General features: G+C 35.2%; 2 protein-coding genes and 1 long non-coding RNA gene across 5 annotated transcripts in view; 1 reads left to right on the forward strand and 2 right to left on the reverse strand.

The window, feature by feature from the left end:
* LOC105840432 (neuronal acetylcholine receptor subunit alpha-9) overlaps window positions 1-24,320 on the reverse strand; it is a 71,444-nt gene that overhangs the window by 1,260 nt on the left and 45,864 nt on the right. Inside the window, exons 1-6 of one of the 2 annotated variants that reach the window (XM_012687355.3) lie at window positions 3,821-4,236; window positions 2,684-2,728; window positions 2,375-2,484; window positions 1,757-1,967; window positions 406-583; window positions 100-252 (exon numbers count right to left, since the gene is read on the reverse strand). In XM_012687355.3, the coding sequence (XP_012542809.1) occupies window positions 100-252; window positions 406-583; window positions 1,757-1,967; window positions 2,375-2,484; window positions 2,684-2,728; window positions 3,821-4,033 (910 nt within the window). In that variant the 5' untranslated portion in view covers window positions 4,034-4,236. Of the gene's footprint in view, window positions 1-99; window positions 253-405; window positions 584-1,756; window positions 1,968-2,374; window positions 2,485-2,683; window positions 2,729-3,820; window positions 4,237-24,320 lie in introns of those variants that run through there. The other variant, XM_036287815.1, reaches the window with a different exon arrangement.
* On the forward strand, window positions 5,560-10,471 carry LOC118645907. Of its 2 annotated transcripts, XR_004963549.1 has the most exons (4): window positions 5,560-8,573; window positions 9,809-10,025; window positions 10,107-10,262; window positions 10,425-10,461. It is a non-coding gene; the product is annotated as an uncharacterized LOC118645907 (long non-coding RNA). The 2 variants fall into 2 exon arrangements; XR_004963548.1 differs by having other exon boundaries at window positions 10,107-10,471.
* On the reverse strand, window positions 23,682-24,299 carry LOC105835229. The gene has a single exon (XM_012678307.1). It carries the CDS (start codon window positions 24,297-24,299, stop codon window positions 23,682-23,684), a length of 618 nt encoding a protein of 205 aa, XP_012533761.1.

Consider the following 24,320-nt stretch of genomic DNA (forward strand, 5'->3'; position numbering starts at 1 on the left):
TTGTCAAGATATTAAATATCGAAAATCAAAAACTTAAGATGAATAACAAAAAATTTTTTTCTTTTTATCATATTAAATTATATTTTATTAAATATTTACTTATTTTAGGAGTATTGAAGCCACTCTTTGGCATTTCCCAATGTACATCTTGCATACACAATAAATGACAAATAAAATTGAGATTAGCAATAACCATACGTTCAAAGGATCTCGGTTCTAGCCATAATGTCATCAGAGTCATCACCATTAGCACTATAAACATTATATAAAGTGCATTAAAACTAATAGAGGAAACAGATAAATTAAATTTATTCGCTTTTGTTGAAAAATAAATTATCATCTACATCAAAACGAGAAAAAATGTTCTTTAATATTAATAAAAATTAATAAATATGCGATACGTACCTATAATAGGCGATACGTACGCAATGTGTGCAATGCTCCAATGATGTTTCAGAATAAAGTGATAAGAAAGCATTTTATTGGTTGAACCCGAGATGTATTTGTATCTATTTTCCCATCTCGTCATATAAAGTTTCACTAAATCCCACTCGACATTCTTTACTTTTATATTTGTTAGTGACTGCAAATTTATTCAACTGGCAGATTTAAATTGAAAAAAAGAGTTTATAAAAGTACTACTAAAAAATTTAATTATTTTATAGACATTTTGCACAAGAATCACCTATTTAAACATGAAAATAAATCTGTTTGATCGTCTTGGTGAAAACATTTTTACAATTTTTACAAAAAAAAATACAATATTTTTTTATGATAAATTACAACTTTGTACATTATATCTATGTCATTTATGTCAAACAACACGATTTGGGCCATATTTGTCGTTTTTCATAAATTTACACATTTTTTCATTAGATTGTAGAAAATCATAATTTTCTATGTAAATCTATGAAAAATTACAAACATGACCAAAATCGCATTGTTTGGCATAAAAATTACGTAGATATAATCTAAAAAGTTGTAATTGAAATAGTAGTAGTTGTAGTAGTTGTGTTGTTATAGTAGTTGTATTATTATAATTGTAGTTAAAATTGATAATGATTCAATTGGTTACATTTACAAAATTGGTTTGATAAAACTTAGAAACATGGAAGAAATAATTTGTAAACACTTTCCGATTAAAAAACATTAAATTTATCTGTCAATATTGTGCATATATAAAAATGTGATGTCAGCAATATTATTTTAACAGTGCATAAGCTAGTAAATTTAGTTAGGGTAGTTAGGCCATGTGTATGCAAATAGATAATTTTACATGTGTAAATAAAATTACCTATAGTTATTGGACTAATATAGTACTAATATAATACTTTCACTATCACTGCACCGAAAGTAATCCTTTCCTCACCTGTCACTTCACACTCAAGGACCAACATTTCGACGCACAGATAACAAAAAGTATTGTGTGCAACATGAAAATATTTGTAGAATGTTGTGGACAGTTGTGAATAATAATGATTTTTACAATAATCTATACCTTCTACCATCAACTACATTCAATCGTAGAAATATTCATAGTTTATTGTAAAAAATTGCAATTTTTACAAAAATTTATACAAATTATTACATTATTCATAAAAATGTTAGTAAAAAGTTGTAGAAATAACTCACTACAATTTACTACAACCATATAAATTTTTACAATTTTCAAGTTGTTATTAAAAATTTTTATTTTTTACAGAAATGTGTAAATTATCAAAATATTTCTACCAAGACGAGAATGGAAAAATCATACTGTATTCAGACTGGCAACAAACTGGATCTCATCACCAGAATGTGACCACGATCCAAATTGTATTGTGCAATTTAGAATACTGAATGGCCACCATGTATTATCTGAGATGCAAGATGAAGAATATTTTGCTGCCGTTAACCATTTAACAATCCCCTGTTTTGAGACCCAACACTTTGTACGCATATAATCTGAAGTACTTTCTCCAATTCGTCTAAACATACAAATAATTTGATAAATTTTATCTAAATCAATATTATTTCATAATTTAGACGTAGAAATTAAAAGATCAAACTATTTTCAACATCTTAGTCCTAAACTGGAAATGATAATAATAAATAATCTTTAATCTTTGATTAAAAGCATAATTACAAATTTATATTCATAGATCCAACTCTTTGGATTAATAGTTGCGGATCTCTGTTTTAATAATTTATTTTTTTTTAATCTTAACAATTTCTTAATCTGTAAACAATTCATGATTTTTTAAAGAATTTATTAATTAATCTCAAATATTTATGAATTATGATTGTTCATCTCTTTCTCAAATAATGATCGACTATGAATACTTTAGACTTTAGATTCATTTTATAATTTTCTCCAACATTATACATAACTAACTCGTTATGTATCCACACATCAGGCACCCAAATTTGATAGCCTTCTACAGGTATCCAATTGATGTTATCGTATTGTGCAGGATCCCATGTCAAATGTGAATCATTCCATATCTATTCAAACAAAGTTTTAAACTCAAACGTTATGGTTACAGACTATGTAAATTATATTAATAATTATAAAACGAGAACATGTTTAAAAGTAAATTTTCCTTAATTTATAAAAATTAAATATTTGATAGAACGAACATATTTTCTTTTCACAAACTTATAATTAAGTTTATTTATAAATGTACTGATTATATGATCTTACCATCGACATCCACGCATGCAACGTGAAGATTTCAGTTTCATAATCCTAAAAAAAAAATTAAAAATAAACTTAAATTTGCTTTTTCAAATTTTGTAAGCGTTATTTTATAAAATATTTTTGAGCCTATTTGGAAATAAAATTGCGAGAAATAGAAATACAAAACAAAAAGTTAATTTGCTAATAATAAAAAAATACACAGTTAGAAAATGTGTTTTCCTGTTAAAAAATATCCTAATTAAAATTTTTATGTTAAAATTGAACACATTTGCTTGTTATTTTAATATATTGCTCTTGTATTAATTCAATTCAAGTGAAGTGTTAAACTATTAGAATAACTAGAAAAAACAATAAAAGTAACATGTGACTTATGTCTCGACGTGTCGAGACGTGTCTTGCAAGTGCCAACAAATGCAAAATCTTCTCAATGTCAAAGTATTCTTTATTTTATGAAGTATGTATATTATTAATTAGTATTGTATTTTAATGAAAACTCCGTCCTAGCATTATTTTTTCAAGTCAATAATGTTAGAAATTGCATGGTAGTTCGATAGTATGCAAGCACGAATGCGTCATGTACTACGCAATACATATATCAAGTACGATTTACTGTGGCTCTAAAATTCATTGTCATTACTGACTGTGAGTTTTCGAACACGAAGGTATATTACGCCTTCGGCGGTTTTTTTGTAACCTTAATCTAACTTTGTCCATATGATTATAACATTATGTCGTGCTACGCCAATCCGTAATTGATATATTTTTATGTATCAATATGATAATATTAAAGTAAAATATATAACGTATTAGTGTAACACTAATATTGTTATAATATTAATGTATGACATGTTTATGTCACGTTATATACATCAACATTATATAGTATAGTAAAGTAATATGATATGTGTTATTTTAACATAATTTTCTTATTATGTCAAATTATAAAATTTACATTTATTTTTATATTAAAATATAACGCAACATAATACTTATGTCACTATTAAACATATGTTTAATATGTTAAATTAACAGAAAAATTTCCATTTGGGGAGACTGCAATATGTGTTAAATTTAAAACGAATTTTTCAACTATTTACAGCAAAAGTTTTTAAACTTAAAAAGGTCTTTATAGATACTTACATATTCAAAAAAGTGTGGGTTTAGAAAGAAATTCACACGCGTTATGTTCTTAGTATTTTTGACTGGTCTTATATCAGAATCGTATTCGCACAGGAGATACCTCTTTAATTTCACCATTTGTGATACATTCTTGTTACAACTGCTTTCCGCTATCACATCGGTGTAAATAATGTGAAGAATGAACGAGACGAAGAAGAAACTATTTCTGTTCATTTTGAATATCTATAAACCATAAACGACGAATGATGAACCTACAAAGACTGAGTTGCTCAGTGATGGATTATGAGAGCAGAACTGATAATCATACGCCCAGTGAAACGTAACACTGCAGACCTCAAGGACCGCCCCTTCAACAACGAGATCTTATCAACAATAGAAATATTTTTTTTTAATCATGACCGACAAATACATTTTCCGAGAAAAAACACAAAATTATTTTGACATCATCAATATGTTTTACTATTTTTAACTTAAATTTTATCTGTTTTAAACCTGAAGTTACATATGATATATAATATTTGTAATCTTTAAAAACAATAAAAATTGATACATATTGTAATAATATTTAATATTTATGGCAAACTAAAATTTTTAAGTAAATAGATAAGAATAATGGAGATAACAAATTATACAGAAAAATAAATTTATAAATTCAACTTATATTAATAACATTATTAATTTTTTATTATACCAAATTATAAGTATTTATTTATTTATTTATTAAATAGCTCTTTCCATGTCATTTTAGTAATATTCTCATAATTACAAATAGTATATTGAATATTGTAAATTACATGAATTGCTTACATAAGAGAATATCATTGACGAGTCTTTAACATAGAAATAATTAAAAAAATAAGGTAATTCAAAGTAACATAAACAAACAATTAAAAATAATGCAAATTATTTATTTATATTACACAAATATTTATTTTAATCTTCCACAAAAAATAGTACAGATTTAATATATAGATTGTACCTCGGTCAATTCGTCTGGTAGATCATCTACAAATATCGAAGATTCCTCATCCATCCTACAAATAATATAAAAATGTACTACTTTTCAAGCAGGTTCACTAGTCTAAATTCACGCTTTCTTTGCTCTTACTCCAATAAAACAGTACGTGAAATCCACGTTGTTTTCACGTGGAATCCACGTTTCTATATGGATTCTATGTGGATTTCACGTACTGTTTGCAGAAAAAGTACAAAAACAAATAGGAAGAAAATATTGCGCTTACCTTTGTTAGGCGTTCCATCAAAACTACTTTCTTCCCATTGAAGGAAAGGCCACGACGTTTTAAGGTCGGTTCACACTATACCCCACACAACACGCAGACATAATTAGGATGTAATTTGGATGTCCGATACAAATCCTGAAGACATCCGACGGATGTCCTATTTACATCCGATGGACGTATTTAGGATGTTCTATATTCGTCCCAAGAACATACCAAGTACATCCTTAGAATGTCCAAACCGGACGTAAAACGGACATTATTTAGACACCTATATAATAGCCTCATATATGCAATACTTCTATATTGTTAACGGTCCTGACAATCGGCGAAAACATCACGTTACAGGCAATATGTCTTTTTCCCCACGAATAATATTCGCTTTCTCTCTCTCTCTCTCTCTCTTTCTCTTACTCTCTCATTTACTTTAAATATATCAATATTTAATTCCCTTTTTTATTAAATAAATATATTTATTTTTGATTTCTATAAAATTAACAGTAAACATCTTAAATTATTTTTTTTTCTTTGATTTTTCAGTTTTTTTATCATCTTATTTGTTACGTCCTGGGGGGGGGGGAGTAACCGGGGCCGAGCGTGAACCGTGATTCCCCAGGAGCGTAATTTACTGAGTGCGAGTTTGTGGGTAAAAAAAAAATGCATCCGCTTATGGAATATGTATATATTTTTTCTTTTATTATTTTATAAATGTTCCTCCGCCTGCTTTCCTCGTTTTGGAGGTGGTGCTTTAGGAAAAGAGTTTAGGCCAAAAATAATAAAAAAAAAAGAGTACCTCTTTTCATTTGTGGGTACTTTTCGGATGCTAGTGAGAGGAAGAGCGTACAATTTGCGACAAGGTGTAGAAAGCGTGAGGGGGAGCGCCCAGGGAGGGCGCAACAAATCCCACGCCAAGGAAAGATGGGGCGTTTGTGACGGAGAGCGCCCTATGGGCTGCCCTGTGGTACACAGTTAGGTAGAGGGACGACGTAGGGGGTGAAAAGCGCCTTAATAGGCGCCCGTTGTCTCCTGGACACCTTCTAACTTAAGCGCCCCGGTAGGCACCCCTGGCCTGAAGTTCAGGGAAGAAGCAGGCGCCTAAGTCGTAGCGCCCTGCTTCCAGGATGAGGATTCAGGGAAGTCGCTGTTTCGCTTCAGAATATTTTTGGGAGCACCGAGGATGGTTTGCCCCGTATTTTGCCCCACTTAATTTAATAATTCTCGCGCACAATAAGGTAATACAAGTAAGAAATTTTCTTTTAGTCACTAGGTATATAATTTTTATTATAGTTTATATTGAGCAGAATAAAGTAGAGTGAGTTTACACTTAATCGATTTTTTTTTTATAACAATTTTTATAAGAGTGAATTTACGGCGTTTGTAGATAAAAGAGATGTTACTTACGCACTGTAGCGTTTGCTTCTTGTATCAAGAATTCAATGGACACAGCGTAGTATACTTAGTAATCGACTTCTTAAGAGCGCGATGGCTAATAACAATTGATAGTACTTCTTTTGGGCAGAGTAACGTCTTGCCAGAGCGTATGCTTGCAGGCAGCGTGACTTGCTATACGAGCGAAAATGCTGATTTCTGAGGCTCTCGCGCTCCTTATATACCCCAAAACTAGGGGGTCCTAGGGGTACGCGGGTGTAGGGAAGCTCAAATCCATGGAAAAATCCGCGACAAATAGCTATTATTTTTGAAATTTCATAGTTTCTAATTTTTATTCGGTCATTCATAAATCATTCATAAACTTCGGTCAAGAGGTAGCCAGGGTGGTTAGCGTTCGAATGCTTCCTTCGCCTTCCTCCTATCACCTCTGTGAGCGGAGTAATTAAACCGCATACCTTCGTAATTACTTTACTCATGTTATCTCGCTCATACTTCCCGGTTGGAATAATGCTCGAGCCATTGCTATCCCACTTGGTACACGCGCTCCGCGGCTGGACCGACTCTTCGGCAGCGCGAGGGTGTCACGCGTGAACCGCATGGTTGAAAAATATTCACATTATTCCAGGTTGTTAATAATGTGAAAGAGCTATAGCATGACTGCGACGGATTGCAGTAATATTAATTAACAAAGGAGTTGGGGGGTGGCGGTTGCACCCTGTCGTTAATAGCAAATAGAAAGGTGACGAAAGAATATTACTCTTTTAGCGAAATTTTTAATTATACGCGGCATGATTCGATGGATTTGAGCTTTGACAATTGAGGTAATAATTACGCACGCAATAATAATAAAATTAATAAAGAGTGTAAGCGTAGGGTGTACGCGCTGATACCCCGCGCGTCTGATTTCGTGGGGAGGGGAGCGCTCGGTAAGACGGGTGCTCCGGCGGAGCACGCGAGAGCGTGGTGCGCGACGTGAGATAAGATGAGTGAAAAATTTTCATTGAACGTAACAGTATTCTTTTCTTTTAAAAGATTCCCTTGATTTTGGCTCTTCTTTAATTATTCGACAATTACGATCTACTATCTTTTTTCTTTTTCCTTATTTTCAAAATACATTTGTACTTGAACCAATAATTCATCAAAGCCATCATCGAATTCTATTGAGCGGACATAGCAACTCCCAGGGAGCTCTGTGCGAATTTTTTGGAAGCTTAAATGAAGCTTATAAAAAATTTTGTGAGTTTCTTGGGAGCTCCCCGTGCTGTGTGGGTAATATAATGCTGTATAATTCAATATGGGTTTATAAATATCTTGGTATAATTTGTGACGTGGTAGCTTAGCTGCCACGGGTAGCAGCGTCCCTCCCCCGTCACAGGCTGCAAATTCGCGCCGTACGGGGAAAATAGGCGAGAGGCGAGAGGGGATTTCCAGGGGGAACCGCGACGGACCGAGCGAGCTTATTATTAATGTTACATATTTTTGATTTCTTTGCGCGGCGACCGTCTCTCGATGGAATTCGGCGAGAGAGCGAGAGAGAAGGAGAGTGAGGGACGGCGATGCAGGGAAGGAGGAAGGACGCCACCGGTGCCCGGGAGAAACGAGCACGCGGCCCGCACGGGAACTCGGCGTGGCCCTGGGAAAGCCACGGCCGGAGCCTAAAGCGGCGGTGCCCGCCAACACCACGGCGGAATATCTCGGAGGGCTGTGGAGGAGCCCGGATGGGACCAAACGCGTCGAGGGAGGCGTCAAGTCCTCTCGCGAGGAACGGAGGTCTCCGCGTGCGCTGCCCCGGCTCGGGAAGTGGCCCAGCGGGAGAAAGAAAATTTCGCGGGGGCCTGCGAGGCCCCCGGAAGGATTACGGCGCGCACGTCCCTGCGTACGCAGGACTGCGTGCCTTGCAGCAATTGGGTTACGGCGCGAAAACAATGCGCATGACCGAACGGGGGGTCGCGGCGTCGATCCGGGATCGACCGCGATCCACCCCGCTTTTGCGTGCGAGCGAGCTAGAAGTAAGGTCGCGTGTCGTGCCCCGAAGGGCTAGTTATCGGTGTGGCTGGTGAGAGGCCTCAGCGAGAGCCCAGAGACGAGCCTAGAGACGAGGGAGGACATCGCCTTGGACGTTATCGGTGAGGTGGCCTGCCAAGATAATTTAGTGTGAGCGGTTGCCGGCCGGCGAGGTGTCCCCAGGCCTGTTCTGCATCCGTTTTGTGTTGGTGCGTGATTCGCGTGGGCCGCAGGGCGGCCATACGTTCGCGTAAGTCATTGGGGATTTATCGGATGCAAGCGGGCGGGACGCCGAAGCGCCGAGCCACGGGGAGGACGGTTGTGAGGACGCGTGGGTTCCGTCGGAGATTCCCCTCGACCGTGTGAGCCGCAAAGCCCTCGCGCGAGCGAGTAGAGCGTCGCGAATAGCGGGTGGACGGGACTTCCGGTTTCGCGACGGCGTGGAGTGCGGCAGCAGCCGGCGATTATTTTGTGACTCCCGCGAGACACGCGGTCGTGTTCTATAGTTGCCGGGAGTGTCGGCACGTTCGAACGCCCGAAATTCATTGTGCGCGGAAGATTCCACCGCCCGTCCTTGCCGGCCGCGTGCCTACCGCGGGAGCTTCCCGCGTATCGTTCGCGTTTCTTTTTGGTTTAATTCGTGCCGGGGCGCCGCATTGTCGGAACGCCGCATGCCGCGTCCCGTGATATTATTGTTTCTGTCCGGCATTTATTTTTATAAAGTTCGTTATTTGTTAAGCTCGGAGTCTAATTTTCTGGTGTGTCGTCCGCCCCTTCGTGTTACCGCAGTCGCCTGCTCCCTTACGATTCACCCCGCCCCTTTACCGTTAGGCAGAGCTGGTCGAGATTGTCGCGCGAGGATCGAGGACACCTTGACGTATCGATTTTCGCGAATTGACGCGTCGTCGAGCGCGTCTGGCGCCCAACAATTTCTCGCGATAGCGTGTGGCTGAGATTCGAGCGCGACAAGCACGGCATCGGGGGTATCGGTTACCCAGCCGGTCTTATTGTTTTTGCCCGCGGCTTTTCCGGTCAGGAAAAGTCGTGACAAATTATATATATTTATTTATTTGAAAAGTAATTTTAATAAAATGTTGTATAATTCAATATGGGGTTATAAATATTTTGATACAATTATATATAATTGTCCACTCAAAAATATAATGTTGCATAATTTAATATAAAGTTATAAATATTTTGATATAATTATATATAAATTAATATATAAATTGATCTTATTATATGTAAATATATATAATATAATATAATTATACATAATTAGATATAAACTTTTTTCCAGGGCTTGTATATAATGTTGATTTTTCATGTAACAAATATACATTAATTTTCTTTATAGATTAACTGATGGACATTTGTTTAGAAGGAGAATGGCAATAAGACATACATTGTAACCTATTTAATAATAACGAATTTTGCGTGAGTGATTATAACACCTCTTACGTAAACGTTTTTGATCAACGAAGAATGACGATGCCACTGTATAATTTGTGTCCTAATCATCTGGTACGTCGCATCCCCGTTGAAAAGATTCAGATGGAAATATATATATTTTGGTATATATATTTAAAGTAGAGCTTTATATAATTTGTTCTTTTGATCTATGTTTAATTTTACATAAGTAATTTAAATTTTAGAAGAACAAAAAGACAATGACTATATAATTGCTAAATATAATTACAATGGAACAGCAATTCTTACATCTTATGATGGAGACATCTTTTTATTCGAGAATCTATTAATGTGTGAAAATTATACTCATACATATTGCGGCCGTACAGATAGACGTAATGGTAAGTTATACATAAAATAAAACTATATTGCGTTTATTGCTCTATACCTTCGATACTCTAATTCCATTAGCTGTAATAATATAGTCAAAATGCAATACTTTAAATGACTATATTTATTAATATCTGATGTTACATTGTTAGACACCTGTAATTTAATTTCAGAACGGGCAGTCAATTTTTTTGGACCCAAAAGCGAATACATTTTATTTAAAAACACTGACTGTGATAGTAATATAAACATTTTTACTAAAAATAAGAAAATTGAGCAACACATAAAAGGAGATAATAAGAAAAAAAAAGTGAGTTTCTTAATTACTTTGTAAATTTAATAAACAAATTTTTTCGCAATGTCAAAGATATAAAGGCGATTTTTTTAAACTTAGATCGCTCACTTAGAAAGTCATCCGCACCTGCCCATACTTGCGACGGGAGGATATAATGATATCAAGATATGGATATCTTCATAAAATTGTAATTATATTATATAAAATAGTTTATTTATAATTAAGTAATTACATTACATCACTATCGTATTGGCTTCCCGGCACCAAGTCGTCTAAAAGGATCACTAAAACTGGTCATATTTTAGTCAAAGACATCTTTTAGTCAGAGCGTATAGTCAACTAAAAAACGACTAAAAGTCGGCTCGTGACCCGCTTTAAGTCGACTTTTAAGCCTTATCCAAAAGATGACTTTAAGATGACTAATTTTAGACATCTTTTAGTCATCTTTAAGACAACTAAAAGATGTCTAAAATTTAGATCGGTAAGCTAAAAATTAGATAGGTAAAAAATATTTTTTAATTATTTTTTCTGACTTTGCCAAAAACGTAACAAAAAATAGATAACAAAAAGATATCAGTTTTATGTTGTCTTTTACGACTTGCCGAAAAGATGTCTTACTGACTGACGTCTTTTGGCTTTGACGAAAAGATAACTTAAAAATGTCAACTTTTCGTCATTTTTTAGTCTTAGGTGCCGTCTGGGTAATTATTAATAATTATTAATAATTTATACTTTTGACATTTTAGGAAACATTATCCAGTGGTGACAACTTTAGAAGTAAATCCCGACGACGACCTTTTCCCTGTTCTCAGTCAAATAAAGTAGAATTTGTAAAACAAACGCTCTATAAGAATTATTATGTGTTATTATATAAGATGTGTACTGACATGATGTATGAATTTAAATTTTAATATACATTTTTTTCTGTATGCTTAAATGTTAAATGTAAAAATTTAACCGTCTTTATAAACATATTTAAGTTGTATATATTCTTGTATAATTATTGTAGGATTTTATGATTGCAAATAAAATATAATGGGTCTCGGTATGAAAGAAGATTCTTTATTATTCCAAAACAAGAACAAAAAGAATATTTAATTATCGTCTCTCACGCGCACGAAGAGTTTCAGAAAACACATTTGGAATACTGAGCCAAAAATTTCAATTGCAGTATAATCGAAGATTGAAATTAAAACCAGAAAATGTGGATAAAATCGTTTTGGCTACATGCATTTTACATAATTATCTCCGTGACAATGTACAAGATCATGTGTACAATACCAATTCTAGTTTGAAAAATTTACCACGACAAGGAGGAAAGTGCAGCAAATTCTGCATTTACCATTCGAGACACATTTAAAGAATTTTTTATTACAGAACATGGCCGTGTTAAACGGCAATACTATAAATTAATATATACTATTTATAATTAATAATAACTAAATTGACAACTGACTAGTTTCATAATAAAGAATAACAAGTAGGATTTCTAATTTTCTGGATTTTAAAATAAACAATGACTGGCTATTTACTAAATCAACCCAAGTTTAAAATCCTGACATTGATGTACATACATAAGAGAAGGAAAAAAAATTACTTGCTTACATGATTAATAATTAAATTCATTTCCATGAGACAATAACTAGGTGCGTTTTAATTAATTCTAATTTTATATTGCTATTAAGGATAAAAATATATTTTTCTAATTTTTTACTTCATCTTAATTTTTGCTAGCATCTTGATAATGAAAAGGTAATAACAATAAAAAACGAAAAATAACTATATACAAGAAAACACTTTGCCTAAAAAAATTGACTACGTAATAATAATGCACTGGACCGAACTACACATCATTTTCATGAAGTACACTGATAATGGTCGAAACCTATATGCCAAAACATTTGATAAATGTTCATATATCGAAATAAACAATTATCATATATTATTCAGCTTTGGCTCCTTAAGCATTTTTATTGTTAATTTAAATTAATAATAAATACTAAAAATTTATTCAATCAAATCAGGACATTATAAATATTATAAAACTATTTTATAAATAAAATAAAATTTTTTTATTTTACCTGGATGATTCATTTTTTTAGCAATTTCTTTCCAAATACTTTCTTTAAATAGATTGTCACTGTACTTTGGATGGCTCATTATATATAAAGGCTTACAGGCCTTAACATTTTCTATTAATTTTTCTTGATCCATCTGTATCGTGTATATAAATTCAACTGACAAACCAGCATTGACACGGAGCACAGACACGATCCGTCACGGACCGTCAAAACATTCTTTAAGAGAATGTTGATCGTTGTCGATACGTTCCGTTGACGGAACGATGCCGGAACGTGTCCTTCAATGTCGGTCGCTGTTGGTTAGTGTGAACAGTCGCATTTAAAACGCATGTTTCAAAATTTTGTCGTGCCGGTGACGGTACGTGTCGTTGTCGATACGTGACGGTCCGTGCCGTATAGTGAGAACCGACCTAAAGGCCCAAAAGTCGCGGTGGCCGCTTTTTTTCTTATAATATATTTGGTTAATTCAGTGTGTGTCGAGAGTACATTGAAAATAAAAAGTATGGCGGATAAACAAAAAAAATTATGTGAAGCGTTAGCGATCAATCTGATCATACTAGATTTAAAACGTCGTGACCTTCCCTTCAATGGGAAGAAAGTCGTATTAATGGAACGCCTAACAAAGGTAAGCGCAATATTTTCTTCCTATTTGTTTTTGTCCGCAATTAGTTAAATCTACATCTCGGACATCTCAACGTATCTGACATCCTGAAAGGCGCACGTGATCAAACGATAGAGGAATTAGATGTCGCAGACTCAGTCAGTGGATTCGAATGTGAAATATGCATCCGTGGAAAGATGGCTAGAACGTCTTTTCTCTCAACATCAAAAGAACGAGCCAATAATTTGTTGGACGTAATTTATTCGGATGTCTGTGGCCCCATGCGATCAGAATCCAAGAGCAGCGCTAAGTACTTTATCACATTTATTGATAGCTGCTCCAAGTGGTGTGAAATACGATTTCTACGAAGCAAAAGTGAAGCGTTCACGGCATTCAGGAAAGTCAAAGCACTACTTGAGAATTAAACTGGAAGAACAGTAAAGCGGCTGCAATCCGACAACGGCCGAGAATATTTGAGCAAAGAATTCGAGCAGTTTCTGAAGGAAAATGGAGTTCAACGAAGACTTTCAATCCCCTACAACCCAAAACAGAACGGGACGACCGAGAGGAAAAACCGAACACTTCTGGAAATGGCTCGCTGTCTCCTATTGCAATCCGGCCTCCCATCGTCATTCTGGGCTGAGGCCGTGTCAACGGCAAATTATATTAGGAACCGTTGCTCGACCAAGTCATTCAAGGGTCGAACTCCATTTGAGTTGCGGACTGGAAATACTCCCAAGATAGGTCACTTCAGGAATTTTGGCTGCAACGTTCTTTGCCTCAACAGAGTTCCCGGCAGAGGAAAAATCGATTGCACGAGAAAAGGCATTTTCTTGGGATACGCCACAGGAGCTAAGGGATATCGTATATGGTTGCCCCAAGAAAATAAAATCTCAAGGGATGTTAAGTTCTTGAAGGACTGCAAAAGTGCATCGCTCGATACTCTTAAAGACTTTACTCCGGACAACTCCATTAATCAGGAAAAGGATACTTCCGATGACTTCGATGTTGAGAAAAACGAGACCGAAATTAAAATCAAACCTATCAAAGAACATCAATATTCAGAAGATGATCAGGACGTACCTCCAGACGAAGATATCCTCGACGAAGAAACGATAGCGAAGACAAATAGGCAGTTTTTATATTTGTCCGCGAACACTCAGGATACATACGATCTTGAATATACGGAAAGTGTATATGAATCTATTTGCTATAAACAATCGCAGCAAAAAGATTATTGGAACCTGCCATCAGATTCAAACGTTAATGTAAAAAATGACATGTTTATAATTAACATGGTAAGCAAAGTTTCTTTTTCTTGCGAATTTTTTGGAAGCTTAAATGAAGCTTATGAAAAATTTTGTGAGCTCCTCGGAAGCTCCCCGGGAGCTCCCCGTGCTGTGTGGGTAATATAATGCTGTATAATTCAATATGGGTTTATAAATATCTTGATATAATTATATATATTTATTTATTCGAAAAGTAATTTTAATAAAATGTTGTATAATTCAATATGAGCTTATAAATATTTTGATACAATTATATATAATTGTCCACTCAAAAATATAATGTTGCATAATTTGATATAAAGTTATAAATATTTTGATATAATTATATATAAATTAATATATAAATTAATCTTATTATATGTAGTTATATATATAATATGATATAATTATACATAATTAGATATAAACTTTTTTTCCAGGGCTTGTATATAATGTTGATTTTTCATGTAACAAATATACATTAATTTTATTTATAGATTAACTGATGGACATTTGTTTAGAGGGAGAATGGCAATAAGACATATACATTGTAACCCATTTAATAATAACGAATTTTGCGTGAGTGATTATAACACTCCTTACGTAAACGTTTTTGATCAACGAAGAATGACGATGCCACTGTATAATTTGTGTCCTAATCATCTGGTACGTCGCATCCCCGTTGAAAAGATTCAGATGGAAATATATATATTTTAGTATATATATTTAAAGTAGGGCTTTATATAATTTGTTCTTTTGATCTATGTTTAATTTTACATAAGTAATTTAAATTTTAGAAGAACAAAAAGACAATGACTATAATTGCTAAATATAATTACAATGGAACAACAATTCTTACATCTTATGATGGAGACATCTTTTTATTCGAGAATCTATTAATGTGTGAAAATTATACTCATACATATTGCGACTGTACAAATAGACGTAATGGTAAGTTATACATAAAATAAAACTATATTGCGTTTATTGCTCTATACCCTCGATACTCTAAATTAGCTGTAATAATATAGTCAAAATGCAATATTTTAAATGACTATATTTATTAATATCTGATGTTACATTGTTAGACACCTGTAATTTAATTTCAGAACGGGCAATCAATTTTTTTGGACCCAAAAGCGAATACATTTTATTTAAAAACACTGACTGTGATAATAATATAAACATTTTTGCTAAAAATAAGAAAATTTAGCAACACATAAAAGGAGATAATAAGAAAAAAAAGTGAGTTTCTTAATTACTTTGTAAATTTAATAAACAAATTTTTTTGCAATGTAAAAGATATAAAGGCAATTTTTTTAAACTTAGATCGCTCACTTAGAAAGTCATCCGCACCTGCCCATACTTGCGACGGGAGGATATAATGATATCAAGATATGGATATCTTCATAAAATTGTAATTATATTATATAAAATGGTTTATTTATAATTAAGTAATTACACTACATCACTATCGTATTGGCTTCCCAGACGGCACCAAGTCGTTTAAAAGGATCACTAAAACTGGTCATATTTTAGTCAAAGAATCGCAGCAAAAAGATTATTGAAACCTGCCATCAGATTCAAACGTTAATGTAAAAAATGACATGTTTATAATTAACCTGGTAAGCAAAGTTTCTTGTTTTTTACTGTAATACATTTTTGAATATTGCATATTTTGTAAATATTTTGAAGATAGCGTAGATTGCGATCAAGGTTATTGACGTCAAGGTTATATACGTTTAGATCTAACAGGAACTAAGAGCAATTGTGTTAAAGAATTTTACAACAGTTGCAAAGCTGCTTTTTCTGCAAACAGTACGTGAAATTCACATAGAATCCATATAGAAACGTGGATTCCACGTAAAAACAACGTGGATTTCAGGTATTGTTTTATTGGAGTAAGAGCAAAGAAAGCGTGAATTCAGACTAATAAACCTGCTTGAAAAGTAATACATTTTTATATTATTTGTAGGATGGATGAGGAATCTTCGATATTTGTAGATGATTTACCAGACGAATTTACCAAGGTACAATCGATATATTTAGTTATAAATATAGTTGTTAACCTCTTAACTTCAGTGTCAAAGATTCTCAATTTTTGGCAGTTGAGCCATGTTCGAAAAGACAAAGATCTTTGACGCTGATAATTCAGGGGTTAAAATGTCTTGTGATGTTTGCTATTGACTTATTTTTTACTATATTAAAAATTGTATTATTTTACTTCACAAATCATTATGTATACTTGTATTATTCAAGTATTAAGATACTTTATTTAATAACATAAATTGTGATACCTTTTAAGACGAAACATAAACATTTGTCCATGATCATGAAAAACATGAAATTGTGTATTTAGTTCTTTCTTGCTGTCTCCCATTTTTTAATTTCTATGTATTTAATATGCAGATGTATTAATAAAATTAATTCAAGCACGGTGAGCATGAGCGTCAGTGGACAGTAAAATTGTAAGGGTTAGAATAGGTTTCATGGAATTGTAAGGGTTAGAAAATCTCATGAATTTTCTGCGTTTTCTGCGTATTCTGCGCGTTTTACAAAAACACGTATTTACATTGGAATCTGATGTTAATGCTACTTCAGTTGAAAAGAAAGTAGAAGTTACCATTAAACAAAATAAATTTAAAAAATTAGCTAAAGATCTTAAAGAAAAAATGGCCGCACACAAAGTGGGTAGCAAAATTATAAATCTTCCGAACTTCGAAGGTGATTTATATTATATATAAATATCAACAATTGTAAAGTTAATCTTGTACACTAAGAAAAAAAAATGCTGGATCCAAATAAATGTTTCTTTGAATAGTACATATTTTATAGAATATTATATAATAACATTGTTACGTTCGATGAAAATTTTTCACTTATTTCATCTCACGTTCTCGCATCGCGCTCTCGCGTGCTCCGCCGGAGCACCCGTCTCACCGAGCGCTCCCCTCCCCACGAAATCAGACGCGCGGGGTATCAGCGCGTACACCCTACGCTTACACTCTTTATTAATTTTATTATCATTACGTGCGTAATTATTACTCCAATTGTCAAAGCTCAAATCCATCGAATCATGCCGCGTATAGTTAAAGATTTCGTTAAAAGAGTAATATTCTTTCATCACCTTTCTCTTTGCTATTAACGACAGGGTGCAACCGCCACCCCTCAACTCCTTCGTTAATTAATATTACTGCGATCCGTCGCAGTCATGCTATAGCTCTTTCACATTATTAACAACCTGGAATAATGTGAATATTTTTCAACCACGCGGTTCACGCGTGACACCCTCGCGCTGCCGAAGAGTCAGTCCAGCCTCGGAGCGCGTGTACCAAGTGGGATAGCAATGGCTCGAGCATTATTCCAACCGGGAAGTATGAGTGAGATAACATAAGTAAAGCAATTACAAAAGTATGCGGTTTAATTACTCCGCTCACAGAGGTGATAGGAGGAAGGCGAAGGAAGCATTCGAACGCTAACCACCCTGGCTACCTCTTGACTGAAGTTTATAATGATCCGAATAAAAATTAGAAACTATGAAATTTCAAAAATAATAGTTATTTGTCGTGGAATTTTCCATGAATTTGAGCTTCCCTACACCCGCGTACCCCTAGGACCCCCTAGTTTTAGGGTATATAAGAAGCACGAGAGCCTCAGAAATCAGCATTTTCGCTCGTACAGCAAGTCGCGCTGCCTGTAAGCATACTCGCTCTGGCAAGACGTTACTCTGCCCAAAAAGTATTACCAGTGGAATTATTATTAGCCATCACGCTCTTTGGAAGAAGTCAATAACTAGCATACTACGCTGTGCCTATTAAATTCTCGATACGAGAAACAACGCTAGTGCGTAAGTACCCCCTCAAAGTCTCCCCGCTGTGAATCTAGTAGTTTCGGAATTACGGTCCTTGAAGCAACTCCCTGTCAAAAACAAAAGTTACAATGTTACAGTTTGGAAGGCACAGGACAATCTGATGCGGAAAACGGCTCGGAAAAATTCGGAAATAAGCTAAGTCGGTTCTGTAAGTGTCTCTTAGAATATTCCTGATATCCTCATTACTTTTCAACCCTGATTCGGAATCCTTTTGTTCTAACAGTGGAGACAACGTTTTGTGTCGCGTTTGTTTATCCGAAGACAACTGTCTAGCATTGCTCGACTTTAAAACCGTTAAATGTCGAAGGTCTCACCTTCCATAACTCCTACCACTCCGTGAAAGTGAATTGAACAACCACTCCTAACACTAATCAGCTCTCGCAGGTGCCTCCATGCGTCCGGAAAATTCGGAAATGGGCCGAACTGCACACGTAAAGGTCTCTGACATTCTTCCCTGACTATGCACGAAATCCACCCCGTTTAATCTCTACTTGCTACTCTTTTAATCGGAGTCACGGAGAACAGCGAGTTACGGTTGCGCCAGGCTCTAGATGAGAGAGCTTTTGGGCACGACTTGCGTACAAGATAAAAAAAATTCTTGTTCTCTCTCCAGCCATTTTTTTTTCATCCCCTCTGTGTATTAGGTTTTCTTTCCTCTCTAGATTTTCCATATGTATATTTCTTTGCTTTCATGCCTCTTCCACCTGGCTTTTCGTCAGCGTTCTTTTTGTTCCTAATTGCTCTTTTCGTTTCCCTTAAAAAACGCATTACTTTGTGTGTACTCTCTCACATTTCCATATGTTGACGCATATATGTGCGATCGTGCATGTGGGCACGTGTTCTCTTTTCCTAGCTTGTACCGTGCGTACAAGTAAAAGAATTGGTATACACTTTGTTTTGCTACAAATTTATTCCAAGACCTCGGTCGTATATTACAAAGGTTGTACGTAATAATCTTTGTAATGTAAAAAGATCGACTCGGTTAATACACAAGAGATGCAACATGCATGTGGCGGGTCATGTTACTAACTGAACTAGTGATGGGCGATGTTTATCAATTAATCGAAAAAATCGAGTTTTTTCTTAACTAATAGATGTATTCAACCGATTTATTTTTGCTCGATTTAATCGATGTTCGATTATTTTTTCTCAACATCGACAATCGACTTTTTTAAATTTATTATTGAGTGCGTCCAGTAGTGCAAGATAATTTGTTGGATCCAAAGGTAAAACCCAATTATCTTCAATTGCTACTTAGCCGTTCAGTAAGCGATTGTGCTACTGGATGCACTCATTGGCTACGTTCAGAAAATACAACCGTTGCATAACAGTTGAGTAATTCGCTAATATAATTGATCTAAATTTAAAGATCTAACACTAAGAACCAATAATCACTGACCGCTCACTAATCACTTGTGTTTTCTGAACGTAACCCTTGCGTCAAATGTGATTGGTCAACGAGCGCGCTAGTGCAAATTAGAGATCCTCTAGTGAAATATGCGAACTGTGGCTGTTTGCAAGAATATGGCGGTGTCCATAAAATGACTTATGTTTGTGTAAGTATAAAAATACATATGGCATACATACACACATATATATATACATATATATATGGCATTTTATTATTTTATTAATTCCACCATATTCTTCCAAAGTCAACTATTTAATCGTTGTCAACTCTTTAATCAACGATTAAAGTTAATCGAAATTTGTCGAAGTGGCCCTAAAGGGCCAATTTCACCAACTATGGTTAGACGAGCTGACAGTTAACAGAGCGGTCAACAGATGTGAATACTTTGATCAATAAAATTACAAAATTTTAAAAATTACAAAATATTGTAATAAATTTGCTAACTTTTGTTTATTTTTATTACACTTATGTTAGTTTTGTTATTTTATCTTTTTAATACATAATTATTATTAATGTTAACTTAATTAAGTGTTTTTGTTTTAATCAAATTGGAGAGAAATGGCTATAGAGTCTGTCGCGAGAGTCAGCGCGCAACGAACAAACAAAAGATGACTAACAACTTAGATGGTCATATCCTTTATTGGAACAATCTTCACTTCAGACGTTTCGATCTCTTCTTAAGATCATTATCAATAATAAATGAATCAAACATAAAATATGGGTAAACAATAACGCTACTGCTTAAACGTAGTGGAGTTGAGAATATGAAATTCTTGAGTTTCTTAAAGTAATCTGTATATTGGACAGAATTTTTTATATAACTGAATAATATGACTGTTGCTGTAGTACATGGGTGTCCAATACACAAGGTTAATGTGTCATGATATTCGGTATATATTCATGCTGAGGTAATATGATTCAATCAGATCGTCAAAGAACTCATATTCACAATTACAAAATTATGCCACCGTTTTCTCAAGACAGACAAGACAGCATTGTTTTTTTTAATTTTAACGATTAATCGATAAATCGATTTTTTTTTGTATATAATCGATGTCGTTTCAATTTTTTTTACTTTAATCGATGTTTTAAACATCGATCTATTTTTGCCCATCTACCATCCCTAAACTGAACTGCGCAGGTCACACACACTCTAGTCGCGTCGAAATTGGTGAGCATTAAGGCCCATTTTCTCGGAAGTGTCGCGCAGGCGCAAGTGACAAGAAGCACATGTAGCGTGAACATACACCGCCGCCCTTGAAAGCATCGGCTTTCAATAATAAAAAAATAAAAAATGTTTGGGTTAATTTTTTATGCCACGGAAATGATAAATGATACGTAAACCTAAGATTTGTATTAATTAATATAAGTAAAAAAAAGCTTAAAATTAAATGAAAAAACTTAAATTAAATTAACACGTTTGATTGCGATCTTATGATTAGACGCAAATTATAATTACGCACGTTACTCATTCTCGCAAAGAAGAGGGCATAGACGCGTAATCGGGTGTTTATAAAGACTATTAGTAGTACGTATAGTGCGCACGATATCATCTTTATCAAAGTGTGTCTTTATTACTTTAGCAAGTGGCCAGAATAACGGTGGAGTGTTATTTTTCTTTGAAAGAACCAGTTGTCCCACGCGTATTAGATTTTCCTTGTATTTCCACTTGTGGTGTTGCTGGCAATGATGGAGATATTCTCATGACCAACGTCGCCAAAAATGTTGTCATAAGTGTTTGACATACTGTCATCGGGAGAGCCGATTTGTGGCTATATCTTCTAATGATGGCTCAGGGTAGGACGTTAAGGGACAACCTATCAAGAAGTGCCCAGGCGTCAAAGGTGTGACATCGGTAGGATCAGAAGAGATCGGTATAAAAGGACGTAAATTTAAAACACCGCTTTGATCTGGATTAACAAGATCTCTAGTTCCTCTTGCCTCAATTGAGCATTTTTGTCAGGCGAAAAAGATGGCGCTTAGCATTTTTTACTGTAGCCTCCCATAATCCTCCATGGTGAGGTGCTCTAGGAGGAATGAAGTGCCAACGGATTTGTTTGGCAGACATGTAGTTTATAATTTTGTGTTGATTATCTTGAGTATTAAGAATCATTGCTAATTTTTTCAATTTACGTTCGGCTCCTACAAAATTTGAAGCATTATCGGAATAATGTCAGACAGCCTTTTCTAGAGATGAAACATTTTAACGTATTTAAAAATGCCTCCGTAGATAGATCTGCTGCAAGTTCAATATGCGGTGGTAGAAAGGCAAACGAAGATTGCTATGTAGCATTTTACTAATTTAGTTGATCTTCCAAGTCCCTCCTTGTAATACAGAGGACCGGCATAATCTCTTAAAGCCTCGAGAAGGAATGGTGATTCTATCCTTAGGAAGATTGCCCATAAGTGTTGAGACAATCTTTGGTCGAGTTCGTAAGCAGGTAATACACTTACGAGTAATTTGACGAACCACATCTCTAGCAGATACAAGCCAGTACTTCTGGCGGACAGCAGCTAATGTAGCTTGTAGCCCTGCATGAAGATGCCTTTCATGTTCGTAGTTAATTATGAGCCGTAAAAATGGATGATGACCTGGTAATAAAATTTGATGTTTAGCATCATAAGGAAGGTCTAAAAATTTGAGACGACTGCCAACTCTTAGAATTCCGACCTTGTCAAGAAATGGATTCGAACGAAGTACAGTACTGTATTTGTGAATGGCTTGATGAACGGCGAGTGACTCAATCTCCTCTCTAAAATGTGTCTTCTGAATTCCATTTATTATTACCTTGGATGCATGTTCTGTTTTGTCAGGCAAGATAGGCTCAGCCTTATCATAAGATGCTTGTGGTTTTTCAGTAAAGTTGTTTCTCTGCTTTAAACGATTGTAGAATCGAAAAATACAAACTGTAACGTGTAACAACTTCGTTAGTTTGCTAAACCGTTTAACAAGATCCAAGGATGGTTCTGAAATAGCAATAGTGGCAATTGCAGTAGATTGGCGTTCGGGAATGTCCTCCTTGGTTATGTCATGTAGAAAATGTGGCCATTCTTCTTGATTGAGACTTAGCCATGATGGTTCTGACCACTAGTGACTTGATTGTTGAAGTGACATTGGCATAATGCTTCTTGAAAGAAGATCCGCCGGATTATCTTGGCTTCGTATGTGATGTCAACTTTGTATGCTGATTAGTTGTGGTATTTCACCATGCGATTGGCTACAAATAGTGTCCACAAACGACTGCATGCTTGTAGACATGCCAATACAATTGTAGAATCGGTCCATAAAAATACTGCCTGTACTTCGTGTGTTAAACATTTCAAAATTTTATCATACAGTTGTAGGGCCGCACACAGCTCGAGTCTCAGTATGGAAAGACTCTTCAAAAGCGTTATTCGATTTTTTGAGCAGAGTAAACAAGTAAAATGTGTTCCATTAGCAGCGGTGGCGCGAATGTAGATGCAGGCACCGTATGCTGACTCGCTAGCGTGTAAAGCCGTGAAGTTCTAAACTGATAAAGTCGTCTAGTGCAATTACTCGTCGTGGTAAGCTTAAGACGTGGTAATTCAGCTTCGTAGCGTTTCAATTTGGTGTATTGGTAAGGATTCATCCCAGTCAATTTTTAAGCGCCAAAGGTCCCTCATTATGCCTTTAGCAATAACTGTAGAGAGTCCCAATAATCCGAGGGAATCAATAATAAGTGTAATTCTTGAAAGAATGCTTCTTTTAGTAGGTGTGGTCAGTGGTTGCAGATTGCCAATGCTTGAGAAATGAAAATCATCGGAAGTATGGTTCCATGCAATCCCCAATGTACGCCCCTCGCATTCTCTGTCGTTGGCTAATGCAAATTCCTTTACCGTAGACTGCACTGGTTCTTCCCGCAGACTTGGTTTGTTAGATGCTTATTTGCGTAAATCAAATAATCCCTCCTGCAGTAGTTGAAATGTTTCAGTCTTAATAGTTAACGTTTCTTGAAAAGTATTTGCTCCGGTAACTAGATCATCTACGTAGAAGTCCCTTAATACGATTTTGGCTCCAATAAATAATCTAGCAGTGTTGTTTTCAGCTAGCTTCCGTAAAGATTGAATGGCTAAAAATGGTGCAGATGTCGTTCCACATGTGACTGTGAGCAGTTCAAATGTTTGAACGGGTTTATCAATGGACAAACGCCACAAAATTCGCTGGAGAGAGGTTTGCTTGGGATCGACCAAGATTTGCCTGTACATTTTGGCAATGTCGGCAGTCAGTACATATCTAAAGGTGCAAAATCTGGTTAATACGGAGAAAAAATCGTCCTGGACAGTAGGGTCAACCATTAACGCATCATTTAATGAGATGCCTGTTGAAGTCTTGCAGGAGCCGTCAAAGACGACTCTCAATTTCGTTGTACTTGTTTCCTTGTATACAGCATGATGTGGGAGATAATAAGTCTCACCCATAGCATCTGATGAATGCATCACTTCTCGCATATGACCGAGCTCCATATAGTCTTGCATAAAATGTTTGTATTCAGCGTACATCTTAGGTGCCCTTATAAGCCG

The sequence above is a fragment of the Monomorium pharaonis genome, chromosome 6 (genome assembly GCF_013373865.1).
Source record: "Monomorium pharaonis isolate MP-MQ-018 chromosome 6, ASM1337386v2, whole genome shotgun sequence".
Lineage (NCBI taxonomy): Eukaryota > Metazoa > Arthropoda > Insecta > Hymenoptera > Formicidae > Monomorium > Monomorium pharaonis.